Source organism: Lathamus discolor, chromosome 1 (genome assembly GCF_037157495.1).
Source record: "Lathamus discolor isolate bLatDis1 chromosome 1, bLatDis1.hap1, whole genome shotgun sequence".
NCBI classification, from domain to species: domain Eukaryota; kingdom Metazoa; phylum Chordata; class Aves; order Psittaciformes; family Psittacidae; genus Lathamus; species Lathamus discolor.
In genome coordinates, this window is record NC_088884.1 from 55992830 (window position 1) to 56019946 (window position 27117).

At 34.9% G+C, this 27117-nt stretch overlaps 1 protein-coding gene across 8 annotated transcripts in view; it reads right to left on the reverse strand.

Annotated features, from left to right (window-relative positions):
• Positions 1-27117, reverse strand: part of CCDC91 (coiled-coil domain containing 91) — a 562122-nt gene that overhangs the window by 18929 nt on the left and 516076 nt on the right. For 7 of the 8 annotated variants that reach the window (XR_010610984.1, XR_010610983.1, XR_010610982.1 and 4 more), the window contains exons 8-12: positions 26704-26811; positions 13040-13132; positions 12777-12845; positions 10978-11154; positions 1341-1454 (exon numbers count right to left, since the gene is read on the reverse strand). Coding sequence is in view for 5 of the 8 variants with exons in the window: in XM_065672375.1 (XP_065528447.1) it covers positions 1341-1454; positions 10978-11154; positions 12777-12845; positions 13040-13132; positions 26704-26811 (561 nt within the window). In the remaining 3 variants the exon portion in view is untranslated. Of the gene's footprint in view, positions 1-1340; positions 1455-3844; positions 3935-10977; positions 11155-12776; positions 12846-13039; positions 13133-26703; positions 26812-27117 lie in introns of those variants that run through there. The other variant, XM_065672398.1, reaches the window with a different exon arrangement.

Consider the following 27117-nt stretch of genomic DNA (forward strand, 5'->3'; position numbering starts at 1 on the left):
AACTTCACAAGCACAAGACAGATTAACAGTAGTCAGACAAGTGAATAATGACACTGAGCTCCAACTATGTGTAGATGGAAAGAAAATGAAACAAAGTCTCCATTTCTGATGAAAATGGAAATCTAAGAGATTAAGGACCCATAGCTGCTATTGAAGTCCTTGCACTAAATTACTGTCAAGTCAGATTGGTGTGACGTAGCTGTCAACAGTGAGGATTCGGCATTAGATGTACTAGATGATCTGCATTAGTGGTCCTATTTATGATACAAGCTAATTTAATAGAAACCCCATTTTCACTTTCTCCACAGATTATCCTTTGCAAATGACCAGCTTCATATCTTAACAAACTCAAACATCGTTACGGATTGCTTTTTGCCCTGGATGTCTGTCTAAATGTCAGTAAGACGCATACTGCTAAATGGAAGCTTCTCCATTCACAGCATAATGGAAGAGAGAGCTCATCCAATACTAATCTTAACTAGTAGTAGAGTGCAACATCTGAAGATAAATCATACTTCCTATAATACCATGTAGCCCACAGAAGCAGGGAACACAAGAGGCCAAACATTCTCTCTTCTTCTTTCTCCCTTCCAGGACAATGTTACTAATCAGGTTCAAGCTTAGTGATTTTATTTATTGAGGATACTGAAATCACTGAATTTGATCTTGCAGTTTAAAAGAGGGTTTTTTTGTTTGTTTTCTTTTTATAATGAGCCTCGAAGGGGAGGCTCCTACTTTGCTCTCTGGAACCAAATCAAACTGTCTTTTAATTTACATTTTACTGTTTATACACAATCATTAAACTGCAAGTATACAGCATTAACAGAATACCTGAAACTGAGCTTCAGAACACTGCAACATTTTGTAAGAGGAACCATGCACTGGTTATAAATGATGCTCAAGAGAATACCAGTACATTTTCAGGCTGCCATATGAGTTGAGAGGATTATTAATGACCTTTGTGTGCATGCAAACTGCACACAAAGGTAATCTGTGAACATGAAATAGCATCTGTTATTGATACCGAAGTGCTTTCAATGAACTGAACTCAGATCAGAACTTGAATTTGATAGACTGCATTTATGTCCTATATTTAAGTTACTGTAATAATACTTTAAATTTATCAGTGTATTGATTTATGCTTGTGATGAACTTAAAATTCTATAAATATGTATGAAGAAATATATCATAGTAACAAACTGTTTTAAAAAAGTGCGACAAATCTGAAGACATAACTCCTGATTCTGTTTTCTTGTGCATTTTAAGACAGTTTTAAGGATTAATAAGCTTTATCTGTTTCTCAATGCATGAAGTGAAGCCCACAGCCAGTGGTAACTTACCCTTTTCTGCTCTTTAATATATTCTATCAGTTCCTCTCTTGTCCTTTTCACTGCTTCTTCAACTGCTTTTTCATTTCGTTTTTGCTCTTCCATTAGTGCTTCCTTGACAATTTCCTTTTTGAAAAGAAATATGTAAGAGTAAATATCAAAAGTATTGCACATATGTAATAACAGGTCATCGATTTCCTTCCTATTCATATTGTTTCATGAACACACTCCTTTCTCAATGACAGTTATCCTAAAGGTATGTGATATCCTTACAAGTATTTTTTAAATTCAGTACTTCAATAATTAAAAGGCCTGAGAAGAGCAAAATAATCATTTTAAAGATGTATTGCAGATGCTCTGAGGGAGGATTTGGAGGACAGCACATGGAATTAAGTGCAGACATTCACCAGGGCTTCTACTGTAATTATTCACGTACATGTTTTTTTTTCCACATTAAAACTTTCTAAAAAATTAATAGTAAATATACATGAACCATATTCCCTATTACTGTTTGCTGATTAGACATTAATACTCTGCTACTAGTAGGCAATGCAAACATTTATCTACAGGTTTTCCTGACTGCAGAGTAAGAAAGAGACATTTTATGACACAAATCTTTAATTTAGATTTGTGAAAGTGTGGCAGGTTGGCCTATTCTTTGTTTTTAACTTTTCTTCCCCCCCCCCCCCCCCCCCCCCTTTTTTTAACCCCTTCCTTCCTTCCCACCCTCCAATCTCTTCTGGTCAAGGACCAAAGATCTAAACCAAGTTCAAACTCTTCCTTTTGCTTACGCTGCACTATCAGATATGATCCACCATCCACTATTAACTAAATATTAAACAAGAATAATACCTTCTAAGCAACACAGTTTGTACACAGAAAGTAAAACTTAACATTCTTTTTCACCATGTCAGTAAAAAAAAAAATAAATATCAAGGATAGCTTAACTTTTCTTTCAAATTTAATTGTTCACAGGCTTTCAGGGTCCTGTCAAAATGACTGAGTCTACCTTATACATGCACCGTCTGGATTGGAAGAAATCAACTACTTTGCTGCACTACTTTAAAGTACTCAATTTAAAACATTCAGTTAAAGCACTGTATTTATTATTAACATAAGGAGAAATATATAAATTTACAAGAGATTGTGAGATAGAAGGACAATATTTTATTACTTTATTTACTGATTTAAGAAACATTTGTCAAGCTACAGTGACACCTTTAAATACAGAATGTCAAAATGCTGAGATACGCATTCTTAATGCTTTAAAGTTCTGTCTTCAGAAAGTATTTTTTCAGGAACTCAATTGTATTGAGTGGATTCACTCTGGAGAAAGGTGGAATTCTAAGGCTTTGGAAGTAGAAGATACTTCTGAAGTAACGTAATTCGTCTGTACGTACAGAGCGGCATTTTACCATATGCTGTTAGTGTATCATAGAATCATAGAATCATAGAATGGTTAGGGCTGGAAAGGACCTCAAGATCATCTAGTTCCAACCCCCCTGCCATGGACAGGGACACCTCACACTAAACCATCCCACACAAGGCTTCATCCAACCTGGCCTTGAACACTGCCAGGGATGGAGCACTCACAACCTCCCTGGGCAACTGATTCCAGTGTCTCACCACCCTAACAGGAAAGAATTTCCTCCTTATATCCAATCTAAACTTCCCCTGTTTAAGTTTTAACCCATTACCCCTTGTCCTGTCACTACAGTCCCTGACGAAGAGTCCCTCCCCAGCATCCCTATAGGCCCCCTTCAGGTACTGGAAGGCTGCTATTAGGTCTCCACGCAGCCTTCTCTTCTCCAGGCTGAAAAGCCCCAAGTTCCTCAGCCTGTCTTCATACGGGAGGTGCTCCAGTCCCCTGATCATCCTGGTGGCCCTCCTCTGGACTTGTTCCAGCAGTTCCATGTCCTTTTTATGTTGAGGACACCTGAACTGCACACAATACTCCAGGTGAGGTCTCACAAGAGCAGAGTAGAGGGGCAGGATCACCTCCTTCGACCAAAAACAATTGGACCAAACCACATTTTCTTTTAATGACTCTTCAGTGGAAGTGTTTCAGTGGAAAGTGTTATTTCTTACCTTTAGCTATTTACTCCTCTTCAGCCTAAACTAAGTAGTTTCTGCAAAACTATACTTCTGCCATTTTTTAAAACAGAAGAAGACTAAAATCCCTTATTTCAAATGTGCAACAATGTAGTCCCCTCTGTTCTGGAATACAGCAAATATGAAAACCATACTTGTGAAAAGCGATGATCATTCTTTTCGATTTTAATTCAGTTTACCAAAAAAAAAAAAAAAAATAATCCTGAGACAAAGATCTCTTTAATTACAGAACTAACAGAACACTAACAGGAAAAATAGCAGAAATATATTATAGAAATACGCTGTTTTCATAATTATATTCTCATGGCAGTTTAATTTGTCAAAAGGTACCAAAATACTGTCTTAGAATGCAAAAAAGTCCATTATCTACCCCATTAAACCCTTAAAGCAAATTACAGAATTAATAAGGTGCTATATCTTAGTATGTAGAAATACATCATCAAGGAAATACTCCCTTGATATCATGCTACTTGAAACACTACATGAGTGGAAGTCTAAAAAAGCAAAAAAAACCAAACAAACTCTACAAGTCTATTAAGAAAAAAACAAAACAAACCAGAAAACACTGGTAATACTTTTAGGGAAGACTGTTTGATTACACCAGTACTAAACCAGAAAACAGAAAATTGGAAAGAATTCTTTTCTATTTACAGTGGCAAGTTCCCAAAATTTAGGCCAGTATTAATTCTCTGAAGAATATAGTTACGGGTAACAGTGAAGGCAAAGTTTATAACATCCTGTTGAAGTGAAGCATATCATAATCATACTAGTTTTTACTGTTTGTTATTTCAAGAGCAACAAGTTAATTTAAAAAATAAGTTATTTTCTAACATAGAATCATAAAATAGTTAGGGTTGGAAAGTACCTTAAGATCATCTAGTTCCCCAGAAGGAACAAAAAATTACTGGTTACTTCTACACTATTAAATAAAGATGTTGTTACCTTAACTTTTTACTTTCTCCCCCTTTATCATATTCATAGTATTTATAAAGTAAGAGTTTTATAATAAGGAGATCCAAGGATCCTCTTAGCTTCCCTAGATTTTCCAAAAAAGGAAGATTGAATAATTCAAGCCAAGTCCCTCACTGCTTTTCAGTGCCTCAACTCTAGTGCATAAATGTTAGCTTTTATACATATTCCCTGAAGCCAGCAGTTCAGAAAAATATGAATAATCCTGAATCAGTGAATATTCCAAAATACTAATATTTGAAAGAGCAAATACCTACTCCCAAAGGTTCTGGGAATAGCTAGTATGTGGAACAGCTATTCCAATTTCTTTAATCCTTGTGCTTTCTTTAGTCTTATATAGATCTTTTAATTACACAGTGGATGACTCAAAATTTGAGTGAGAACAACTGCCATACCACATACTAAGTTTAATTTTAAGTGAACATAGCAAACAGAGATTTACCTTAGTAAAGCCTTTGACACTGTTTCACAAAGTATTTTCCTGGAGAAACTGGCTCCTCATGGCTTGGATGGGGGTACTTTTTGGTGGATTGAATACTGGCTGGATGGCTGGCTTTCATGAAGTGCTCACCTCTAAGTTCTCAAAGTCATTGTCTGTCTTCACACTATTTCTGTCAGTCATTACAGCAAATTATCAGCTGATACAAAGTTTATTTAAAACTGGTATTACCCATGACTAGTGTTTAACAAAGGCTTAGCTGCATGTACATCCTATCAGCATATGCACTTACTTCAGTCTTTCATCTCTTTCTTTGCTCTTTCCTGCTATATCTACCTTTTGACTTTATCCTAACTTAGATTTTGGTTGCAGAGGTAAACACTGGCCATTATTTCATCTTTAGGTAAAAAGGGTACTGCATATTTGAGGCTCTAAGTGCTACTTTAAGATTCAAGAAAATGGGAAAGCCCATTTTGCTATAAGAAGCTGAGGAAGAGCACTCCATAAAATGCACTCAAGGTGTAACTTTTTTTTTTATTTTACTTTTCAACTATCTGAGCAGAGGCTGAAGTACTACATTGCAGTCACAAAATTATGGGGCTTTATATACATGTGCTGGACATCAGTTAGAAGATTAGAACACCTAATGAAAAATAAAGTTATTCAGTTGACAAATCATATTCAACCATATGTTAGGAATCACAACCATGTAATCACAATATATGTATCTGCAGGAAAACCAAAAGAAAAAACAGTGTACGGGATATATCAGAGAACTCTAGTCAGTATAAAAGAGAAAAACAACAAAAAATGCCAAGGAAGCTGTATGATGGTTTGCAATTTTATAGGAAAATTCTTCTGTTTCCACACAAGGATCAGGTGGCCCTACTAAATTTTATCTAGGAAGTGCAACCACAGGCTGCAATGTTAGTGGTTTTTCAGAAAATAGTAACCCTCAAATTATAACGTCTGTGGTTTAAACTACTACAAACTACTCCTGAAGTCAGACATGGTTAAAGTCTGCATGCAGTGGAGTACTCCCTTTCCAGACTTTGCAAGTCTATTAAAAATAAACTGATCTAGTGGCAGGGATCTCTTTCCACTCAATCCTGCTAAGTTGTGTGATTCCTCACACACTCAAGATTACACAACATGTCCTTTTAATGAAAAATGATTTTCTGTGTCCTTATAAAATCACCATGGTCTCCAGAAACACTGAATACACTAATGTTTCTGCAAAAAGGTGGAAAAACAAGAAGAAAGTGAGACTGAAAATAATGGCTGGGTATCCTTTTGAGAGAAATGTAGGCAAATGCTCTCACTGAAAGTTGACCAATGTGGTAAATGCAATAGAAATTGGAGAAGATGTCCTTTGAAGGACAAGCGCTGCAGCACATTACATGATACTGTATTATCAACAGCCTGTTTGGGAATGAATCATGATATTAAGAAGGAAATACACGAACTTCTTGTATAAATCAACAAGATACTGAACATGAACAGCAATGTTACCAGGCTTTTTGGTGAAAACGTCTTTTTTCTTCCAAAGATTAACACGCTCCCTCTGGATCAAAATCCTACAAAATCTAACAAAGTTGCTCCTGTAGTTGCAATACCAAATATGCCATTTTGCTGGGTACTTCAAAAGCACAGAATAAATGGGGTATTTAAAACTCTACCTCCCCCACAGGACTCTAAAACCTATGTATATGATGAAACAAATAACAAATGGGCAAAGACTGATTAACTGGTACTATTTCGTATTCCCTTAACTGGCAATGCTCTGTAAATCAGAGATAAATAGAGTTTTAAGGATATATTTAAAGAAATTACATTAATATTATAAGTCACATGGAAATCCTCCCATGTACAAGAGCATCATAAAAGAGGGAAAGAAATGCCACTATCATGGATTTTTTTAGGTAAAAGTTGATCTCCAAGTAACAAATACTGTAAGTAGAGTAAATAATGAGGAGAAAGAGACAAAAACAAACTCTGACACAGAGACAAAAAGCAGTTTATAGCCTATTAAACAAAGAAAGATTGACAGAAAGCCCAAAGTAAAGGGCTGGAAAGTGATCATTATAGCAATACTGTGGAAGGACAAATGGAAATAGCGCTCAAACTAGGCATGGAGAATGATGTGAGTTTGGTGTCATGCTTGAAGCACAGCTGGCTAACTCAGAACCATTCAGCTGCTCACTCACTCCTCCCCCTCCTCTCTTCCTCCTCCTGCTCCTGGAGGGATGGGGAGCAGAATCAAAAGAATGTTAACTCCCACAGGTTAAGAACAGTCCAGTAACTAAGGTATAACACAAACCACTGCTGCTACTACCAGTAATAATAATGACAAGGGAAATAACAAGGGAAGAGAACACAACCGCTTATCACCTACCGACCGATACCCAGACCGACCCAATCAGGGATCTAGCCCTTCTGGGTAACTGCCCCCAGTTTATATAGTGGGCAAGACGTGCTGTGGTATGGAATACCTCTTTGGCTAGTTTGGGTCAGGTGTCCTGTCCCTGCTTCCTCCCAGCTTCTCCTCATCCCTGGCGGAGCATGTGACTCAGAAAGTCCTTGGTCAGAGTAAACATTACTGAGCAGCAAGTGAAAACACTGGTGTTATCAGCACTGTTCCCAGGCTGAAAGTCAAAACCACAGCAATGCACCAGCTACTAAGAAGGAGAAAAATGACTGCTACTGCTGAACCTAGGGCATTTGGCTTTAGCAGAAGCCAGGAGGCAATCTTGTACAAAAAGCATAAATCAACCATCTAAACCGCAAGAGGCAAGAGTTCCTGATCCTGCCAAGGAAGCATAATATCATAGAGTACCATAGGAAAATACTGCCAAGCAGCTACCCAGGGGTATCTTGCCTCTCCACAGCATAGGGTTTCCCAAACTAGCCTTCTTCTGCCTTGCCAAAATTACCAGATCACCTGTTGCATCACACACAGAGCCAAGTTCTGCAAGTTACAGGAGGGACAGATTGTTGGAAAACTGCTCTATCTTACAGTAATGATGATTTCAAAATAGAAACGTAGGGAATATCATAATGCCATGTACTGCAACATTTAGAGTGGTAGAAGCAGCAGATTTTTATATCATCATCATGGGAAGAACAGTTAATTGCATGTTTACACATAAGCTGTTCAGGAGAAAGTGTAAGTATGAAAGACTACAGGACAGAAAGAGATTACCGGGGACCAAAGGAAAAAAGTTCTGCAAGGACAACCCTGAAAATTACGTTGTATGACAAATGAAGAAAATAGATGAGTAGATTCACAATATGAAATTCATTCACCCACTTAAAATCAGGAAAGAGGCACGCACTTGCAATTTTCTTGCAAAAATATTTCTTGTGTATCTCAGTATACCTCAGTTGCGGCTGGGCTGAATGAAACATGGCAGCTTCAGTTTTCCTGAATACTTTCCCTTTGGTAAGATCATATTGCCTTAGTGCTTTTGCTCATGTTCAAGAGGAAGCAGAGGTTATGCTACTTCTTTTAATAAATTAAACGTTTTTTGTTTCTTTTCCCTAATTATTTTCAACCTTCAGAACACTTCAGTCTAATGTATCTGCTCTGTGGATTATGGCAATGATGAACTCAGGCTATTTTTTCCTTGGGAATTAGGGTAAACTACAGTAGATTATGCACAGTATTTTAAATTTAAGCCTTCAGGGAATGACAAAGGTGATTCTTTGCTTCAAGCACTTTAGAAGAATGATTAATTTCAAGCTACAACATAGATCTCAATTTCCAGGGCTTACCCTGCAGCTACCAGCTTTCATTTTACTTTCAATGAATTTTCTCTAAAACAGAAATTGTAGTGCATAAACATTCTTTGCTACTTCTCTCCACCACTCCCTACTCCCTAGTTTTACCTTATTTATGTAATTGAGTAATTAGCCTTCTAAAATGGTAATAACTACCATGCAGGAAGTTCTGTGCATTAACAGCAGTATGGCTATGGCAACTACTGCTATAGCTACTCTACATTGCCCACTATAAATACAGTATATCATCCTATTTTATCTAAAATTGTAAGGATATAATCACCCTATATCCCCAAATAACTTTTGAATTTTCTTTTTCTTTCCCAAAGAGTAAAAATAAGCAGAAAGAACATGATAATGTGGAGCATGGACTATTGTTTTTTCTTTTTTCACTGAAGCGTAGTTGTACCCCAGCAGTTTCACTGCAATTTTAAATCCTGAGGAAAAAGCTTCTGCTTCAACCAAAATACCTGTTACAGTTCAGTTTCTCTTTATCTAGAGTGTAACCACCCATTTATTAAAGTAAGTGTTGTAGAAAAATCATCCCAGTGGAAGGATTTCCGCAAACATTCCTCTCAAAACTGACAACTACCACACATACTAAACTGTCCTTGCAGGGAAGTTGTCACTGTAAAAAATGCTATACAATGCATCAAAAACAGAAAAGAAAATACTAAGATGTGCCAGGCTACATGTAGCCTGCTGAATATATGAGTTCCTCATCTATAATGACTTTTCAATGTGTTGTAAAAGGGTCATGAAGTTACTGTGCAAATGAACACAGTCTTTAATCAAAAGACTGTTCATTTATTTCAAGGAGAACTCACTTTCCTTGAATTAAAATGCAAGCCCGCCCTTTGCAAAACTAAGAATCCTCTGAACAACAAGAACAACAACAATAATAACAACAACAACAATAACAACAATAATAATAATAATTTCTTTCTTATAAAAGCACTAAGCACCTTGATAACGTGTATAATACCCAAAGATGCTGCTAGTGTCAATCTAAAGAAAAGTCTTCTGGACTTCTAATACCTTACAGATTCTTCAGACAGTGCTCCAGATAACCTTTTACCATTATTTCCTTGATGATGTAATGTATCTCATTTATCCCTTCAGAGTTATAAAGATTCAAAGAATAATATCTTCAATTTAATTAAATAATGCCTCTAAGTAATGACCCCAGGTCACTAGAACAGTCAAAGCTTTAATGAAAACAAATACAACATTCATGTTACTTTAATCCTTTAATTTCTTAAAAAAAAAATTATATAAAAAAATACGTCAAAGTTTTTCCATCAAGCTGAAACGTTAACTTTGTATGTCTTAGTTGCTACTTTCATTATAATTTTATTATTTTATATTAATCATGAATTATTTATTAAACTGCCTTCAAGACCCCAGATTTTTCCCTGGCAATGTTAAATTAATAAAATAAATCTTATATGGAAGTAACTGCAGACTCAACATCTATCTGACTGAGAACAAACAATTTTTTAGGAGAAAGTTTTGTCAAGCATGAATATCTAACAAGTTGAAACACTCGATATAAAACATCCAGATTTGCATCGACTATGGCTCTCCTTCCTGGTCACTCTGCAACACAGTACCTTACTACTAGATTCACAATTCTCTTGAGGACCTTTTTGGCTGTCAAACTTGTGTTCTCAATTTCTTTTTTCTTTTCTTTTTTTCTTTTCTTTTTTCTTTCTGCTATTATAACATATTTAAATTGTAATTCCTACAGTTGTTAAAAGCAATTCTGGGAATGTCCCTCACAAATTATGTTAAGTGATGCACAATTATCCTTACAGAAGCACCTCTCTAAAAAGTAACTCTAAAAACATTTCTGGTTCATTACTGGTTTAGGTTTCCAATTTCTCTAACTCTCTCTATTTTATACCTATTCTATTTTTTGTCTTAGAAAAGTACATTTTAAAATGGAATTCCAGAAGAAGAAACAAATGTAACATCTTTTTCATCAGTATAAAAAAAGTCACCTTAACAGTCTACAACATAAATGCCACCATCTGAGCTGGTCATTTTGGGCTCCTTTAGAAGTCAGAGGACAAAGCCATGCATTTATGGCACACGATTCATCTCATTTCAATATATTTACCTGAAAAGTCTGCAGGAATTTTGTTCTGTGTGTGCCAACTTCTTTCCATACACATAGTGGAAATGAAGATAAATCAACAAGGTAGCTATGCACTGCAAATATCAACTAGGTGCAGTGATGAATGAAAGATGGATGTCACAAGAAAACCTAACACAACATTAGGATAACATTCAAAATAAAAAATAAAATACACAAAGCAGATCCATGGAAGGGTAAAATATACTAACTTGATTTTGCTTTTTTTGCTCTTGCATGGCTTCCCGAACAGCCTGGGCAATCTTCTCTTTATCTTTGTCACGTTCTGCTTCCCACATTTTTCTTTCTTCTGCATGAATCTTCTCCATATTTCTCCTCTCCTCCTCTACTGCTTTCAGAATAGCCGCCTGCACTACTTCTTTTTCAGCCTTTGAAATAAATCAAGCACAAATAAATGACCAAAGTACCCAGCATGGGTGCCTAACTCATATATATTACTTATTCTAATGAGATCTCTCTGACAAAAGATGGTAGACTGATATTTTCACTTCTGAAGTATGAGCTTAAATTTATCTTGAGGTACTACCAGACAGGTATTACCAGTGGACAACGACTGTAGTTACAGAAAGAAAAACAAAGTCACAAGTAAGAATCTTAAATTCACACCTACTGAAAATACAATATATCATAACTAGTTTGGTTAATGCTAACACAAACACATGCAGCAGAAGCCCTGTAAGAGCAGGTGCATAATGGGCCCCCCAACACTGCCTGATATTACCATATACAAGATATTCTTACTCTCACCTACAAGCACCGAAAGTCCAAAACCAGCCAGAGTGCTTTCTGTGGCAAAGTAACTAATACATACATAAAACAAACGCGTCTTCCCTCCCCCAAAGCTCTACAAGAAGTACTCTTTTGAGTAACCTGGTCTAGTGGAAGGTGTCCCTCCATTTCATTACATAACATCTATATATAAATAATGGCTGAAGTACAAAACAAACAAGCAACTGCTGATAAACCACACCCCTCAATTTTAATAAAATTACAGGTCATTCCAATGCCCTTTGGTGGTGATTATGGATCTGGTCAAGTAAAGTCATGAATGGCAAAAAAAATACTGGGTTCCTCAAACACTACACTTGTAAATAAAGCTGTTTCTTGCAATTCACTGGGATGTGATCTTTTATTTAGACATTTATAAAATATAATAAAAATGTCAGTTAAAAAATGCCCTATTAAATGATATTTTATTATACACATATTTTCCTGTAGATATCAACCATATAACAGATGTTTCTTGTGTTACTGAATGTTATTCAGAGAGGTGGTCAGATAATGTGCACATACTACATATGAAGACGTACAGGAAACGATAATAAAGCCTAACCAACTGTAATAAGCAACATACATCCCTAGATTTCCCAGATCATTACATGGAACTGAACCTTTGTACTGGATTCTATGTCAGTATTAGAAATGAAAGGTAGCTTAACATTTACAGAATTACTGTCCAAACCCCAATGCATTCAATCATAATGTAGACAGAAGAAATCATATTTTAAAAAGTGAATACTTTTAGTCAAACATTAACTTAAATAAATTTAAAACCTGTTAAATGTTTAAGTTTGTAAACGATTTACAAGATAGTTTTGTCCTCATTGAAAATTACCATATTTAACAAAAGTTAAATAGGACATGATGCTAACTGTCTTAACTCTGCTACCTAGCTCTTCAAATCAAGATGTACTGATGTTAACTGGAAGACCAAAAAAACAGACAGGTAACACAAAAATATCTGCAAAATTGTGACTTCTTGTTATAAACTAATTCAGAGGCTATCTTAGATAGAAGTTACACAGACTGCCTGTACTGAGGCACAGGATACAGCAGATATGTTCACGATTTACAGAACTAGCTTCTTTCAAACACAGATGAGAGCATAGAGTTCGACAAATTTAGTTATGAAAACGAATGAGTTGCTGAACTTGGCATTTATGACACACATGGAATCCACATTGCACGTCTATTACTTAACAAAAGATACCTTTGCAGCAGCTGCCAGAGCCTCCTTACTCCTTTGTCTTTCTTCATCCAAACATTTGTCAAGTACTTCCTGTAAATGTTATGAAAAATTAAACTGCAATACACAGTAGAGGAGTAGCAAGCAGTCATTTTAAACACTTAAAAGTGCTCGAGAAAGCTTCTTCTTCCTGTCAGTAATTGTGACAGGGTCATACTCAATGAACAGCCTGGTGCTGATCAGACCCCCTTTTTTTTAGGTAAATAAAAAAAACCCAAACACAATACCTTGTATTTTTGTGACTGCTGTATCAAAGCTTCTTCTATCTTTTCTGATAACACTTCCTTCTCTGCTTCCAAAATGTCGAGAAGTCGCTGATGCTATTGGGAGAAAACATTCGTATTATTGTAACCATGGTCCGCTAGCAAAACAGACAAAAGAACCCCTCTTCCGAGACACTTTGTTCGCGTATTTACAAAATGACTTAAAATATAAGTAAACGGCATATACAGCACTCCTTTAATTGATTTCATGTCATAAAAAAATAAATATTGCAATAAAAAATGTTTAGCTCCCTGATTATCTAATATTTCTTCTATTTTTTCTAACTCTTTGTGATACTATGTTTGAACGTGAAGAAAAGGGAGCAAAACTGAATGCTGCTTTTTCTAATTTTCTTGCAACCCAAACAATTTTTTCAGGGAGAAAACAAACACTGAAGTGGCCATGTAATCTATACATAGACATATAATCTGTTGCTGTTCTTAGTTACATCCCATATATCTCTTTTTCAGTATGCCAATTAAAGCATTTGAAAGATGTGGGTTTTGTCTGTAAGAGCTAAACTGTTTCCCAAAACTAAAAATTATTACTGGAAATTATTGATATTGGGTATTTGTCATGAAATAATTGCTAGCAAGTCACTACATTTTTTTACATGTTATTTAAGAGATTATATATTCTAAGCTTTAAGTATATAATCAATACATAATAATGTTTCACAAGATCACCAAAAAGAAAGTTTAACAGTAGAGTTTTATATTAATAAAAGTGTATATAACAAACATAAAATTTTTACACAAACACTTATGTAGGCAAATACCCCTTTCACCAGCATTTCTAAGAAACGGTCATTTCTGCTTCATGAATTTTATTATGTTTTAATTATAAGTGTCTCTAATGGCAGCTAGAAATACATTACCAAACTGCAATAGTATGTTCTGAAAAATATTTTTTCATTTGAAGAATAGAAAACTTCTAGACTGCTTTATAAAATAAAACACCTATCTGCCCTTCCAGGATAAACATGTAAAGAGGCATTTCCTAGTGAATTTACTTAAAATAGGTCTGAATGGAGCAGACATATTCTAATGGAAAACACCTGCGGAAGGAGTGGTGAAATTCACATCATGGTTATACTTAATGATGTGTAACTAACTTTTCTTGTGGACTCAGTGTTTTCAGACACCAGCTTTAACTATCAGGGCACTTAGAGAAATTACTTTTCCCCAGTAACTCAAAGATAAAACAACGAATGGATTTTGTTAAATTATCTCTGTGACCCCTCACTTGGCCGACTGTACAGACTACAAATCTGTTATTTCACTTTAAATGAGTGACACAATAGAAGACAAACATATGCAAATATTTTATCAGACATGCCACAAATCTGCAGTCTACTAATGTCAGTTAAAAGACTGAAACTTTATCTGCTTTAGTCAAGAATCATCAAGGGACTTTTTAAGGAGAGATTTTTAAAGGAAATCACCTCTATCTTTAAACCACCTACAACAGAATGGCAGTTAAGTTGTTCAGTAAGATTGGAATTTCTAGTGTAAAACTTGCAGGCAGTTAATTCCAGTTTGACTCTGACCATCAGATTTCTAGGTTACATGTGAAGACTGTATGCATGTTTCAAGTTGCCACCATGGGCCAGCTACCAGATATATTTTACAATATTCCCTATGGGACTAAAATTTTCAGCTTTTAAAATCCAGGACAGTTTAAGAAATTTTCTTTTACATATATGCATAAGATGACATTCAAGGCCATCCTGGAAGTCCTGAAACAATGCAGACATGTGCATTAATCCAATACAGAACACATATACATGATCAGTGAAAACAACTAACATCTAGTCTCCCTGCAGATGAAACAATTTCATGACTATAGCCTTCTGCATGACCCTAACCACACTACATAGTGGTTTTGTACCTCCTTCACTGCAAAAAAAAGTGCACAACTAAATCCAGAGATCAACTCCTTGTACAAAACAAGAAAATATTACAGTAACAACCAACTGGAGTAACAAGGAGTTTAAAAGCACTTGGACATCAGTTTCACACATACTTAACAAATGGAAATATAGACAGTAGTACAAGATAAATCAGTTTGCTGCTTCTGGAAGCAGAAAGGAAAATATTCAAAACACAATATACTTGTAATTACCATAAAAAATGAAGTCTGCTTTGACTGCTATTTGAAGGATGATTACTTTGATTAAGTTTAGAATCTCCCATTTCCTTGGTAGATTAAAAAAATCTATATGGAATTACATTTTGAGCTTTATGGAATCCACAGAAATTTGGTAAGAACTGTATTAAGAATTGTATCTGGGTATAAAAACACACTAGTTCCTATTTGTCAAGACATTAGAGGTAACTACTTGTGAGCACATTCAGAATGCTTTCAAAATGAAAGCTAATGACTTCTGGCACATTCCAATGCACCTTCTTTTACATTATATAGCATCCCCATTTCTCATGGAAACATAACATTTATAATTTCAAGATTGTAAGCCTCTTGTGAATAGCTTGGCATGTCCTTTCCTATTATAATGTAAATGTTTATTCATGTGGAATAATCCTTCCATAAATGGTTACCTTCATATCTGGATTTCCAAAAGTTTATGTATCATCACGAATGTTCCAACAGCTATTCAAACAACCCACTAAAACAACTGGTCTTGTACTAGTCTTAGAGGAATACCTTCAAGAACTGTTTATTCGACTTCAGAATTTGTATTTGACCAAGTTTTCTTTTTCAGAGAGAGAATGTACCTTACGTTGCTAAATTACATAGTTTAGAAATAAGTAAGTGGAAAAAGACAAAGCAGGTTATATGAACCGCTTTTCCCCAAAACAGGTCGTGTTTCCAGAAAGCCCAGATTGCAGTTAGCGTGGACACACACACACACACAAAACAAACAAACAAACAAACAAAACCCCAACAAAAACAAAAAAACAACTGCCATTCTGTATGTAATTAATAAGCAATTGAATTATTTATCACAAACTTTCAGTTCCTCCAATGTAATGTGCCCCATGGTAGTATTAGCCCTCAGAGCCATGGAATCTCCTTAAAAGATGTGCTTAAAGTAATGTAAAGTGAGCTCAGTGGTATTACAAATTCATTTTATAGAACAGAATGCACCACCCTGTCATCTGAATTCCTTTTAACAGAAACACAAATCTTCCAAAGGCACACTTGGATATCAGCATTATGCGTAACACTTGAGCAGAAACTCCAGTTGTGGGATGTTATGGATAGTAAGGGTTTCTCTGCATTCCCTTTTCTGACAGCAATCATGGAAACAGACTTTGAAAAAAAGCAATATTGCAAAGGAAATGGTTAAGGATTGTATGACTAGAATTCCAAGCTGTAAGTTTCAATGTCTCTGCACAGGAAGCTATTGTAAGTCCTCTAGAACTAGTCTTTAAATTAGGGCAACAAGTTTTGTACTTCAGACTCAAAAATAATCCATATACTTTCTAAGTAAAAGCTATTATATAGAAGCATTATGTACATAAATTTTTCAGATTTATGCAGAAGGACTTTGGACTCTAGTACTAAACAGCCACGATGAACTTTACGTAGTACTTCTTCAGTTGGTCTTTCAGATTAAGTCAATAAAGGGAGTTAAGTTTAAAAGCATATAAAAGGTGATAGCCTCACTTTAGCACCTATACATTTGAGAGCTTTCAAGAGCTCTTGAATTTTTACCCAATAGGAAATAACAGGATAATTTAGGTTCATTTACTTGGCTTGTAGATTTTTGCTCAACTATAGTAAAAGTCTATTAACAATACAGACAATTTCTGAATTAAAAGATCATATATACTGAGATAAATGCCTACAGCTAGGCAAATGTAACTCATAACCCATCCCCTTTTCAACAGGAATAAAAGCTATAGAAAGCATGAGTTGAATGAATCTCTTTCAGCATTTCCAGTTTCCACAGATAAGAATTATGAACGCGTTTCTCTCTTTAGACAGTACTGAAGGATTAAAGGAAGAACACTGAGACTGAAGGCACCACTTTTTGATTCCCATTCATTGTAGAGACCACTTTCTCTTAGCCCCATCTGGACATCAAAGCTGGAGGTCTGGTAATTGTACCTGTCAAGATGATATTGCCCACGCTTTAAAGGAGAGATCAGCCTTCCGTAAGTAGACTAATGAGTTCATCAGACCTAACAGTCCTATGAAAAATAATCAAGTCTATTTCAGTTTTCCTGTGAAAGTTCTGATGAAGGCCTACTTACGGAGTCTTATATTTGGGAAAAAACATCTAACCCATGTAGACTAAAAGACTATGAAGTTTTTACACAAAAGTTGAAAAGTTGGAGTGAGGGTTTCCTTTACTTAGCAACAAGCCAAGAACCAGCAAACAGGTAAGAAAGCTCTCAACATGCTGGGGCTTTGAATCTACTTATCCATCTGTTATTAAACAACTACAGCACACTGACTGTCTGGACTAAAAGTGCAAAAATGGAAACTGATGAAGAGTTATTCCTACAGATGATATTAAAGAAAAAAATTAATGTCCTGAACTGGAATTATGGTGGATGAATCAGTATGAGGCCAAAATAAGTATTAGTGAAAATTCCATCTCAGTGCAACAAGGAAGTTTTCAGGCAGTATAAGTTTGCTAGGCTGCAAATTCACATTACACATGTTATCTCCAAGGCACATCAGACAGTAGAAGACTATGCAGAGATACTCAGCAAGATCTAAAAAGCTTTGGCTTAGGTACAATAAACAGTATAGCTCTTTCATGCATCACTTTGCCTGAACCTTGCTTCGTCTTATTCTTTAGACAGAGAATATAGGGTTGAGTGCAGAATTCTGATATGTAAGAATTCTGAAGAGAAAATTGATGGCCCAGTGAGACACAAGAGTTTTCTATGGAAAGGGAAACCCAAACATTTTTGGAAAAGTATGGAAAAAGAACATTTGTAGAAAAGTTCTCCCCAGAGTGGAGAGAACTATTAGTCTTTCTACCCTACTCTCTGGAAAGTAGCAAAGGAGGGTCAAGAAGAGTCTTCTCAAAATCAACTTAAAACAAAAGGCATTCAAAAATAGGTTATAATGTTTTCCTCCCTGCAAGAAGTTCTCTAGGCAATGGTTCCAAACGAAAATCGTTTGATGTAGATTCAAATATAAATACAGAGGTCCTGTGGTTTTTCTTGATTCCTGTAAAAAAGAAATCAAAAAAATCTTTCTTTTTTTCCTGGAATGTGAGTCACAGAAGACATTGTAAACAGATTTAATCACAATAGCAACTAGCCAGTCTTTTCTGTTATTTTTATATATTAAATTTATTTCTGAGGAATCATGACATTTTTCTTTCAGGTAATCATCCTTTGAAGGATTACCTAATATATATATTACAATAATTATTCATGGAGTGGATAAAATAACGCAGGATATGAGCTGGTTTACAGCTAAAACACTGCATTAAAGCTATTAATAACCAATTCTAATTTAATACAGTTACAATTCCTCACATATTCCTACTAATTCTAAACTGCAAATATAAAGAAAAATGGAAAATAGGGTGAAATGCTTCTTAAAAATGTAGTTTCTTCATGGGCCCTGTACCGTTTCATTTAAAGGGAAACTATTCCAGGATTTCATCCACAAATGAGGATGCAATTCTTTTGCTATAATGATCACCAAATTCAGTATGGATAAATTAATTTTGCTATCTGCTATTCACAGCTTATGGAAAAGTAGTCAGATAACCATTCAAAAACAAAACAGCAAACAACATCACAGAACAAAGTAAATATGAATATCTGAATACTTAACAGAAAAAATAAGCTTGCATTATCTGTTGCTTCACTGCAACAAAATAATGATATTTCACATTTTGATCTTCCATCCGAGGAAAAGTTTTCACACACTAATGAAATGAAACTGGAACCTTCTTTTAACGGCATCATTCTGAAAAACAGTATATTAAGACATACGTATGTCTAGTTCATCCTCTGTTTTCAATTTTTCTTGCAACAAAAATCTACTCAATTTTAAACTTTAATAAAACTCCTTTGTAGTTTAACAAAAAAAAAAAAAAAAAACCAAAAAACCAACCCAGGAATAATAAGACTTTATGTCTCCTTTTTTTTTTTTTTTTTTTTTTGTATTTCATTACATATGGACATAGAACAACCCCTGACCCTCAAGATTTGGGAAAAATTATCTTCAGAAACATCTGGCAAATGTTTCAGTACTTCGTTGATCAATAGGAATAATTAACCACTGGATGAGACTTTGTAAGAATTCACCAATTCAAATTTGTTCACCTATTTTACAAGAAACTTTCTTAACCCACAGAGTTCTTTTATTTCTGTTTCTCATGAGGGAATCTAACAGTAGAAAAGAATAACACAGGTCATGGGAAACATTATCTCTATGTGACAAGGAGATGACATAACAAAAATACAGTTATAGCATCATGATTTTGTAATGTTATCAAAATATGTCCCTTTCTACATCCTATCTAAAATATTATTCTGAGGAAAAAGGCAACTTTATCAAAACACTACTAATAGTTTTCTGCTCCTGTAAAAGGCTAGCTATATTTAACAGCATAACAGCATTTAACACTGCACGTTTTGTTCACCACTGCTAAATTATGCCTAAGTCAAATGACAAGATCTGGTAATCATAACTGGTTTCCTACACCGTCCTCACTATCTGTGGCATCTGAGTGTTTGGCAGTGCAAGGTGGAAAATCTGTCTGAAGAATTCCAACATCTGTTACATATTTCCACTTCCTCAAATTATAACTTATTACTGCATGTTTGGACTGTATCTTTTTGCCAGTCTGAGGTCCAAGTGGCTAACAAAGAAGCAAAACTTTTCTAAGAGAAAGCTCAGGAATCAGCAAAACATGATTAAACCAGAAAAGTTAAAACAATTAAAATATAAAGAAAAAAATATAATAGGGTTAATAAATAAGCTTATACTCATACTCAGGGCTCCCCTCAGCAGTATACAGACAGTATGTAAACTGCACAATTTAAGGCACATCAGAAGCTGAAATTAAGTTTAAAACATTTTGTTGCATATGTGCTTCATTGTTTTCATAAAAAAAGTAAGAAGCTACACAAAGTCATTTAACAATGAAAATAGTCAGAAAGCACACATAGTAATTTAATTAGACTGTTAATAAACCTACAAACATCAGGATCCTAAGGATACAGAGATAAGGAACTTTGGTAAAAATCTAACAGAAAAAAGAAAATATCAATTAGCCCTTCTGGCTTTACAATCTAATCAATTTGACAGCTTATATGAGTTCTCACAGAATTGCTCCATCTACCGGGAAAAACAAATCAATCAAAAAAATTATGATCAATATAAATAGCAAAATCTGCAGTAATGGAAGATGTCAAAATGGAGGGAAAAAAAAACCAACAAACTTCAACAGAAAAGTAATTGAGGAGAAAAATCATACTGTATTATTTTGATGTTCAGCACTGACAAGTATTGATATCAATTTGTAACAAGCAATGATGATTTTAAGAAAACTTGTAATATAAGCAAAAGGTAGAAAGCAAAAATCACACTAAAGAGCTACTTTCAAGTAGAACTTGACAAACGAAGGCAAATTTTCAAATAAGATTTCTGCTTGGTACTCTGAAAATATCCTGACTGAATTAACAGCGCAAAGGGACCGCAAAGTCATCCTCTAACTAGCTTGCAATAGTAAGCAGATTCAAATGAAGTGAGAAGACTATGGGGAAAGGATTTACATTTTTTTCAAAGCCTTTTTGGATCTTAGCAATGTAACTTTTACTCTCGGAGGTGAAGACTGGATGCAAAGTCCACATGTACAAAACCAAAACACAAAGTGAGGATAAATCAAACGTGCTCAGGATTAAAGGAAACAACCAACAAGCAACAACAAAAAAAGTCTTCCAGAACAGGAATAGTTGACTCTTGATCTTTTCACTGTAATTTGCTCTATGTATGCAGAAATCAAGGAGATATTACTATAAATTTAGGAATAAACAGGATTCTAATAAAAACTTTTTTCCTCCTTTATATATTCAGGAGAATAAATAAGTCCTGCGAGAGTTTAACTTCACTCTTGGCAGAAGAGTGCCAGACCTGAAAAGACACATCTAAGATAAGGAAGAGAGGTTAGCTGCAAAGTGAATTAGATAAAAACCTAATGGGAACGACTGATAGCAAGTACTTTGTTCTAGAGAGAATGAATAAACTACTCCCACAGCAGCAAACAGCAAGACTTCTGAGAAGTGAGAGGACCTGCCCAAAGGCACATGATAAATACTGTCAAGAATGAAAAATCTATCATGCTTGTGATTAATGAACCAGAAAGATCATGTCCACTGCAGTGTTCATTTTCTCAGTCTGCAAGTCTTCAGATTATTCAAGTGCATACTAGTCTCACTGGAAAAAATGGCTAATGCCTCCTAAAAACACAAATACTCAAGATTTCCTTAGAGTCTAGTCTGCATATGTTCCCTTCAAGATTATGCATTAATTAGATTTCACAATTACAATGGGAAGAACATCAAACCTCTATTCCCCTTACAAAAGGGGGAATCATAAATAATCAAAGTTCATAAAAGCAGCATTATTATATAAACATGCTGCATAGTATGAGCATAGATACAAAGACAAGATTTGAAATCATAGAAAATTATACTTCCTGACAGTGGAACTGAATGAAATAAACATTTTCTTTGGCATACAAACAATCACTTGCTATGCAAGACAAGTACTTTTTACATTTGACATTTTAGGAATTGTCAGGGGACTTACTGGTACTCTTCACAGAAGGCTATGCAAAACACATCAAAATGCATCATCCAAATACTGGAGAAGGTAAGGTATCTTAAGACATTCCTGCAGCTCATTTCTATTGTCACACCAGTCTTCTGCTTGTCCACAAGCTGCTCTTGGAAGCATCACACACTTCAAAAAACTGAGGTCTAGCAAATGGAACTTCTAGTTTGACTGTTCTTTCAGCAACATTGTTTCAAAACTGAAGCTAAACTAGCACTTCCCTGTGTGTGTCAAAAAAGGGTAAAAGATTTCATGCATCATTCAACAGATATCAAGCTGCTATTTATCATACAAATGACAACCAACATCATGATAAAGTGGAAAAAGAATTAAAGACAGGGGGCTTGCTCTACTTATTTCAGATGTTCCATCTACAAATCTGTAGATTTGCTTCATCACATAAAATCATCATGAAAAATATCAACACGCAAAAGTGCAGACGAGGCATTTAACTGAGTTCTTTCCTTTTTATGTGACACTACCAGTACTGTTTTTTCTCAGCAATTAAACCAGAAGCTCCTTTGGCTTCTTAAACTATGGAAACAATTTCAGCATAATATACTCTATACAAAGGAAAACTGCAGGCCACTCATTCTTAAGACACATCCTTAAGTGTTTACTGAGTAGAAGAAAAGAAGTTCAGCACAGAAACAGAATATGCACGCAACTGAACTACAGAATTAAATACTTCTATTCCTTGTCTTCCCTTATTCTTCTTTATACTAAACAAAATGGAAAACATGCAGACTAACATAATTAAATACCATATAAAATATAGCCCCCCTAATTACATCCAAGCATGAAAATACTATACAGAATGTCCACTTTTATCTCATACTTTTTGCTCAGGATGACAGAGAAAAATAGGAATATTGTCAAGTCACAATTTAGATATTGAAATGTGTGATCTGAGCCTCACTTCACATACACTTTAGTCCCTTCCCATCCAAGAATGCCTGTTTCAAGCTGTTTAGAAGACACTAAGGAAGGAGACCATCAAGATAAGTGAGAGATACATAAATAGAAGGAAAACAATTTCTAATAAATAAGAAGTGATTTGCTTCAAGTATTTAAGATTTTATTTCACCTTAATACACAGATTATTGTCCATTTTAAAAAGAATACAAAAATCAACCACAATATTGTTTACATTTTTAACATTATCTACTTTGATTGAATAGCAAGAAAAAAAAACTACGGTATATCATTTCTAGGGCTTCCAGTGAAAACATGTAATTCCTTTTACACTATCATGCTTATGGGTCTAGCAACCTTAATAAGAAAATTCCTTAGAATACCCTAGTCCTACATAATAAATACTTTCAAATAATGGATGCTTACTTAGTCCATCTTTTTGTGTTGCTTCTTCTGGTTCAGGCTTATTAAAGTTACTCAATCTCTCTGTCTTCTCTGTGTTCAGAAGAAAAACCTACTTTGATGTTTGAACAAACTATTTCTACCCCAGCACTGGAAAACAGGGAAAGCTAAAAGACACTCTAGTCTACATACTGAAGTATGGAACAGAAGGTTATTGTCACCTGCCTCTCCTAGCTGCATCCAGCTCAGTTGCTTAGCTACAACATTTCAGAGATGAAACCATGAACTTGGTGCCCCTGAATATCCCAGGGTAATGACTGGTTTCCTTTCTGAAGTGTTGATATGAGAGTGCATTTCCTTGAAATTAAAAAAAAAAAAAAAAAAAAAAGGAAAAAAAGAAGAAAAAAAGGAAAAAGGCAGAAAAAAATGAAAGAAGCAGCCTTAGAGATTATTCCCCAGGAAGCATACATTACAGTGATCATCCATTTATTTGAGGAAACTAGTCCTTTCAACACATTCCAGGAAAGGGGGAAGATGACCCATGAGCTTCAGGCCTAGAGGACATTTGAGATCTGATACTCAAGACAAGTGACATTAATGGACTAGGAAAAGGGTACATGAAGAAATACCTGGCATCTACAGTGTCCCATAATACCAGCTCATCTCTCAAGCGTTTGCTTCAAAAGCAATGGATAGTGATACTGATTAATACAGAGGAAAACTTCACTGAGAGGCAGTTCAGTATAGTGTGTCTGAGAATACACTGAACTTCGAGCAGAAGAAACTGAACTAGAAAATAGACCACAACCTTCTTACTTTAGGAACGGTGGGGAAGGCATCTGTCAGAAGAGCCAGAATAGAAAATGGGTCACAATTTTATTTTGGAGAAATGTCTGCAATTTTAGCACAGACTTAAGGTGTTAGATCTAGCAGAAGAGTATAATGAAAAGGTAGCTGACTGACCTGAAATAAGACACACAATAGAAGACAATTTCTGTTGGTGGGCTGATGGTTCCCTCCAGCAGATGATGATGTTACCTATTAGTTAGTCAAGTATGCTGCAAAACCTCACATGTAATGATCGAAGATGAACTGCAGAGATTTGTCTAGCAGGAAAGAAATAGAATCATAGAACTAGGCCTTTCACATCCTCCCCTATCCTGGAAGATACAGACTTGCACAGTGATGGTATCAGCACTATGGTAACTTTCTAGATAGACTTTCAACATGCATCGCCATCACAGGCACAACACCCTGATAAAATACAGCTTCAAAATCAGAAACTTAAATAAACTCTGACAGGTTAAAGACAAGCAGGGAAAAACAGCCCTATCTCCTTCTCAAAGAGGCACTTCTAAAAGAAAGGTGTATGGGAATTTAGGGAGAAAACTGGATTAGGAGAAAGCGTGAGAAAGGAGTTATTAACATGAGATAATCTTAATTCTGTAGAACTGAAAATAAAATAGCAGAACATTAGTTTAAAAGTTTGAAAATTAAATACTGCTTGTAAGGCAGGAGTATTAGAAGGGAACAAAAACCAAAACCAAAACAACAACAAAAAAACCCCCAAAACAAAACAAAACAAAAAGCAGCTATGTCAGTGTATAGAACATACTTGCACTATGTGATTACTGCTAGTCCAAAAAAAAATCTTTACAGTTATGTAGATACTCATAACTTTTCATGTAAAGGTGAATATGCATGATGTACAATCCTTTAACATAGAATATTCATCAACTTGGTGTACAGTCTTTAGTAATTATTTCAGCAATCTCGTTAGCACAGAACAAAATAATTTGAATGAGAATGGATGTTAAACACCAAAGCATGCATTTAATAGATATATATTAAAAAAAAGTAAGAACATACTACACTTTTCTCAGATCTCTTCCAACAAAGATTTATGAGTGAACAAAATTTGCCAGTATAAATCCTAATTTATTAAACCTGGTAGTTCTACCATAAGCACTCATCATTTTCTACTTGATTAAGCTTCAAGATCCCAGTTTTGCATTAAAATCAAGATGATAAGCCTTGATTGAAATAAAAAAGAAATAACTTGGAAGTTTGTGAACAAATGAAAATCTTTTCTGGGATCCCAAAGAGGGCGTTAAATTGAATTAAACATAGATATGATGTGAACTGGGCATTGTGTTATCAGTACTGTCCTGTCCTATGACCAAGAATAGGTAGTACCTTGCATTGTTGTGTTTCCCCCAGGTAAATCTGAACCTCTTAAACATGCTTTTCACATTTCTGTCACAAACTTTTGGTTTGCAATTCAAATGTAATAGAATGTGGGAGCAATATTTTTGCTCAATCTGTAAGCACACCCTCAAAACAACATCCTATAACGCTTCCATATTTTATGAGATTCACTTCTTTTAACAGTCAGAAAATATCCAGTCAGTAAACACTATGTTCATTTCAGAAACACAAAATATTTTCTTAAAATTCATTCTTATTTGCTTTTTGGGCAGAGCTTAATGGTAAGCATTAAATAACTGTAGTTTTCATTCAAGATGGAATTAATTTCTCCAAACTATTACATCTTTCCTTCATACTGTTTATACAGATGCTTATATATTTAATATATGTTTGCATTAAGTGTTAATTGATATGGTCAGAAGAGTGAAATGGTCATAAAACACACTGCTGGAAATGGTGTGGACTTTTGATGTATTTAGGGCTAACATACCCCAAGAAAATGAAATAAACTATAATCCTTTGTATTTTTAGTAGAACTGTTGCTAATAGTACTTAAAAGGTAACTGTTAATACTGTTGATTGCAGTGAGTGTACACAACAGGATGCTACTAGCAAATTAGCTTTTTTTAACTTATATACTACTGTTTTTTATGATTTTGATTCAATAGCTGTACTTAATTCAAACCAAGATATATTCAGTAACAAACCACGTTTACACTGTTCAGATGTCAGTAACTGATGCAATTCCAAATACTTGCTATACAGTGTGCTTTGACTCAAATTACGTTAAATGAGCCAATATAGACCTATTCATGTATATATATTTCTGAATATTATGTAATTCCTCATAGAAATTTTATATAAAGATAAAATAACAATGATATAACAATAGGACTGGGCAACAGACGTTTGTGTCTAACACCTAAGAATCAACAAAAAATTTGGACCAAACATTTTTTAAATCCCAATAAATCAAATTCTGCATTTAACTAAGTAAATTAAAAGACAATCCCATATTTTCTCCAAGACTACATAAAATGGCAGCTGTTAAAGGAGTAAGCATTGCTCTGAGCCTTTTTCTCAGTGTTATGCTCTTCTTGAATCTGTTTTTGAGGAGGTTTAAATGTTTTAAAACACCTTTGATCCCAACAGATGAAGAGTCATTATTTATTTTGCATTTTTAAATATTTGTGTTTACTGTTATGCTGAGGGCACACGGTGAAAGATTATTTTCTTTGGTGATCATATATGTTAATATTTTTTCAAACAGAAAAGAGTTAAAACTAAAAGAAAATTGCTGATTTTTGTATGTGCACATCCGTACCTGAGTATTAAGAAGTTCTTCACATTTGTGGGCATGTTTTTCAATTGCTAGAATATACTGTTTTTCAATAGCTGCTTCTTGCTGTTGAACTGTAGATTGTAGCAGCGCCTGTAATAAGAAAGCATAAAATACTCAACAAAGATATGACTGAGATGTTTATCGGTGACTGCAGATCTAGTAATACTTTTGTATAACCAGAATGTGGAACACTGTTATAAAGTTGGAATGTGCAACTATTAAAGTACCTTTCTATGTTTTCATACCTTTCTACCTTGTTTTCAGTCAGGATTAAAATTTTTTGGATCTCAGATTTCTTACACACAGTCTGCTTAAAAGAGAGCAGCACACAGAAGATAGAGAGGGAGAGTATTTCTGTTAAATATACGCAGTTTAGTGGGACCACACAAGAAGAGA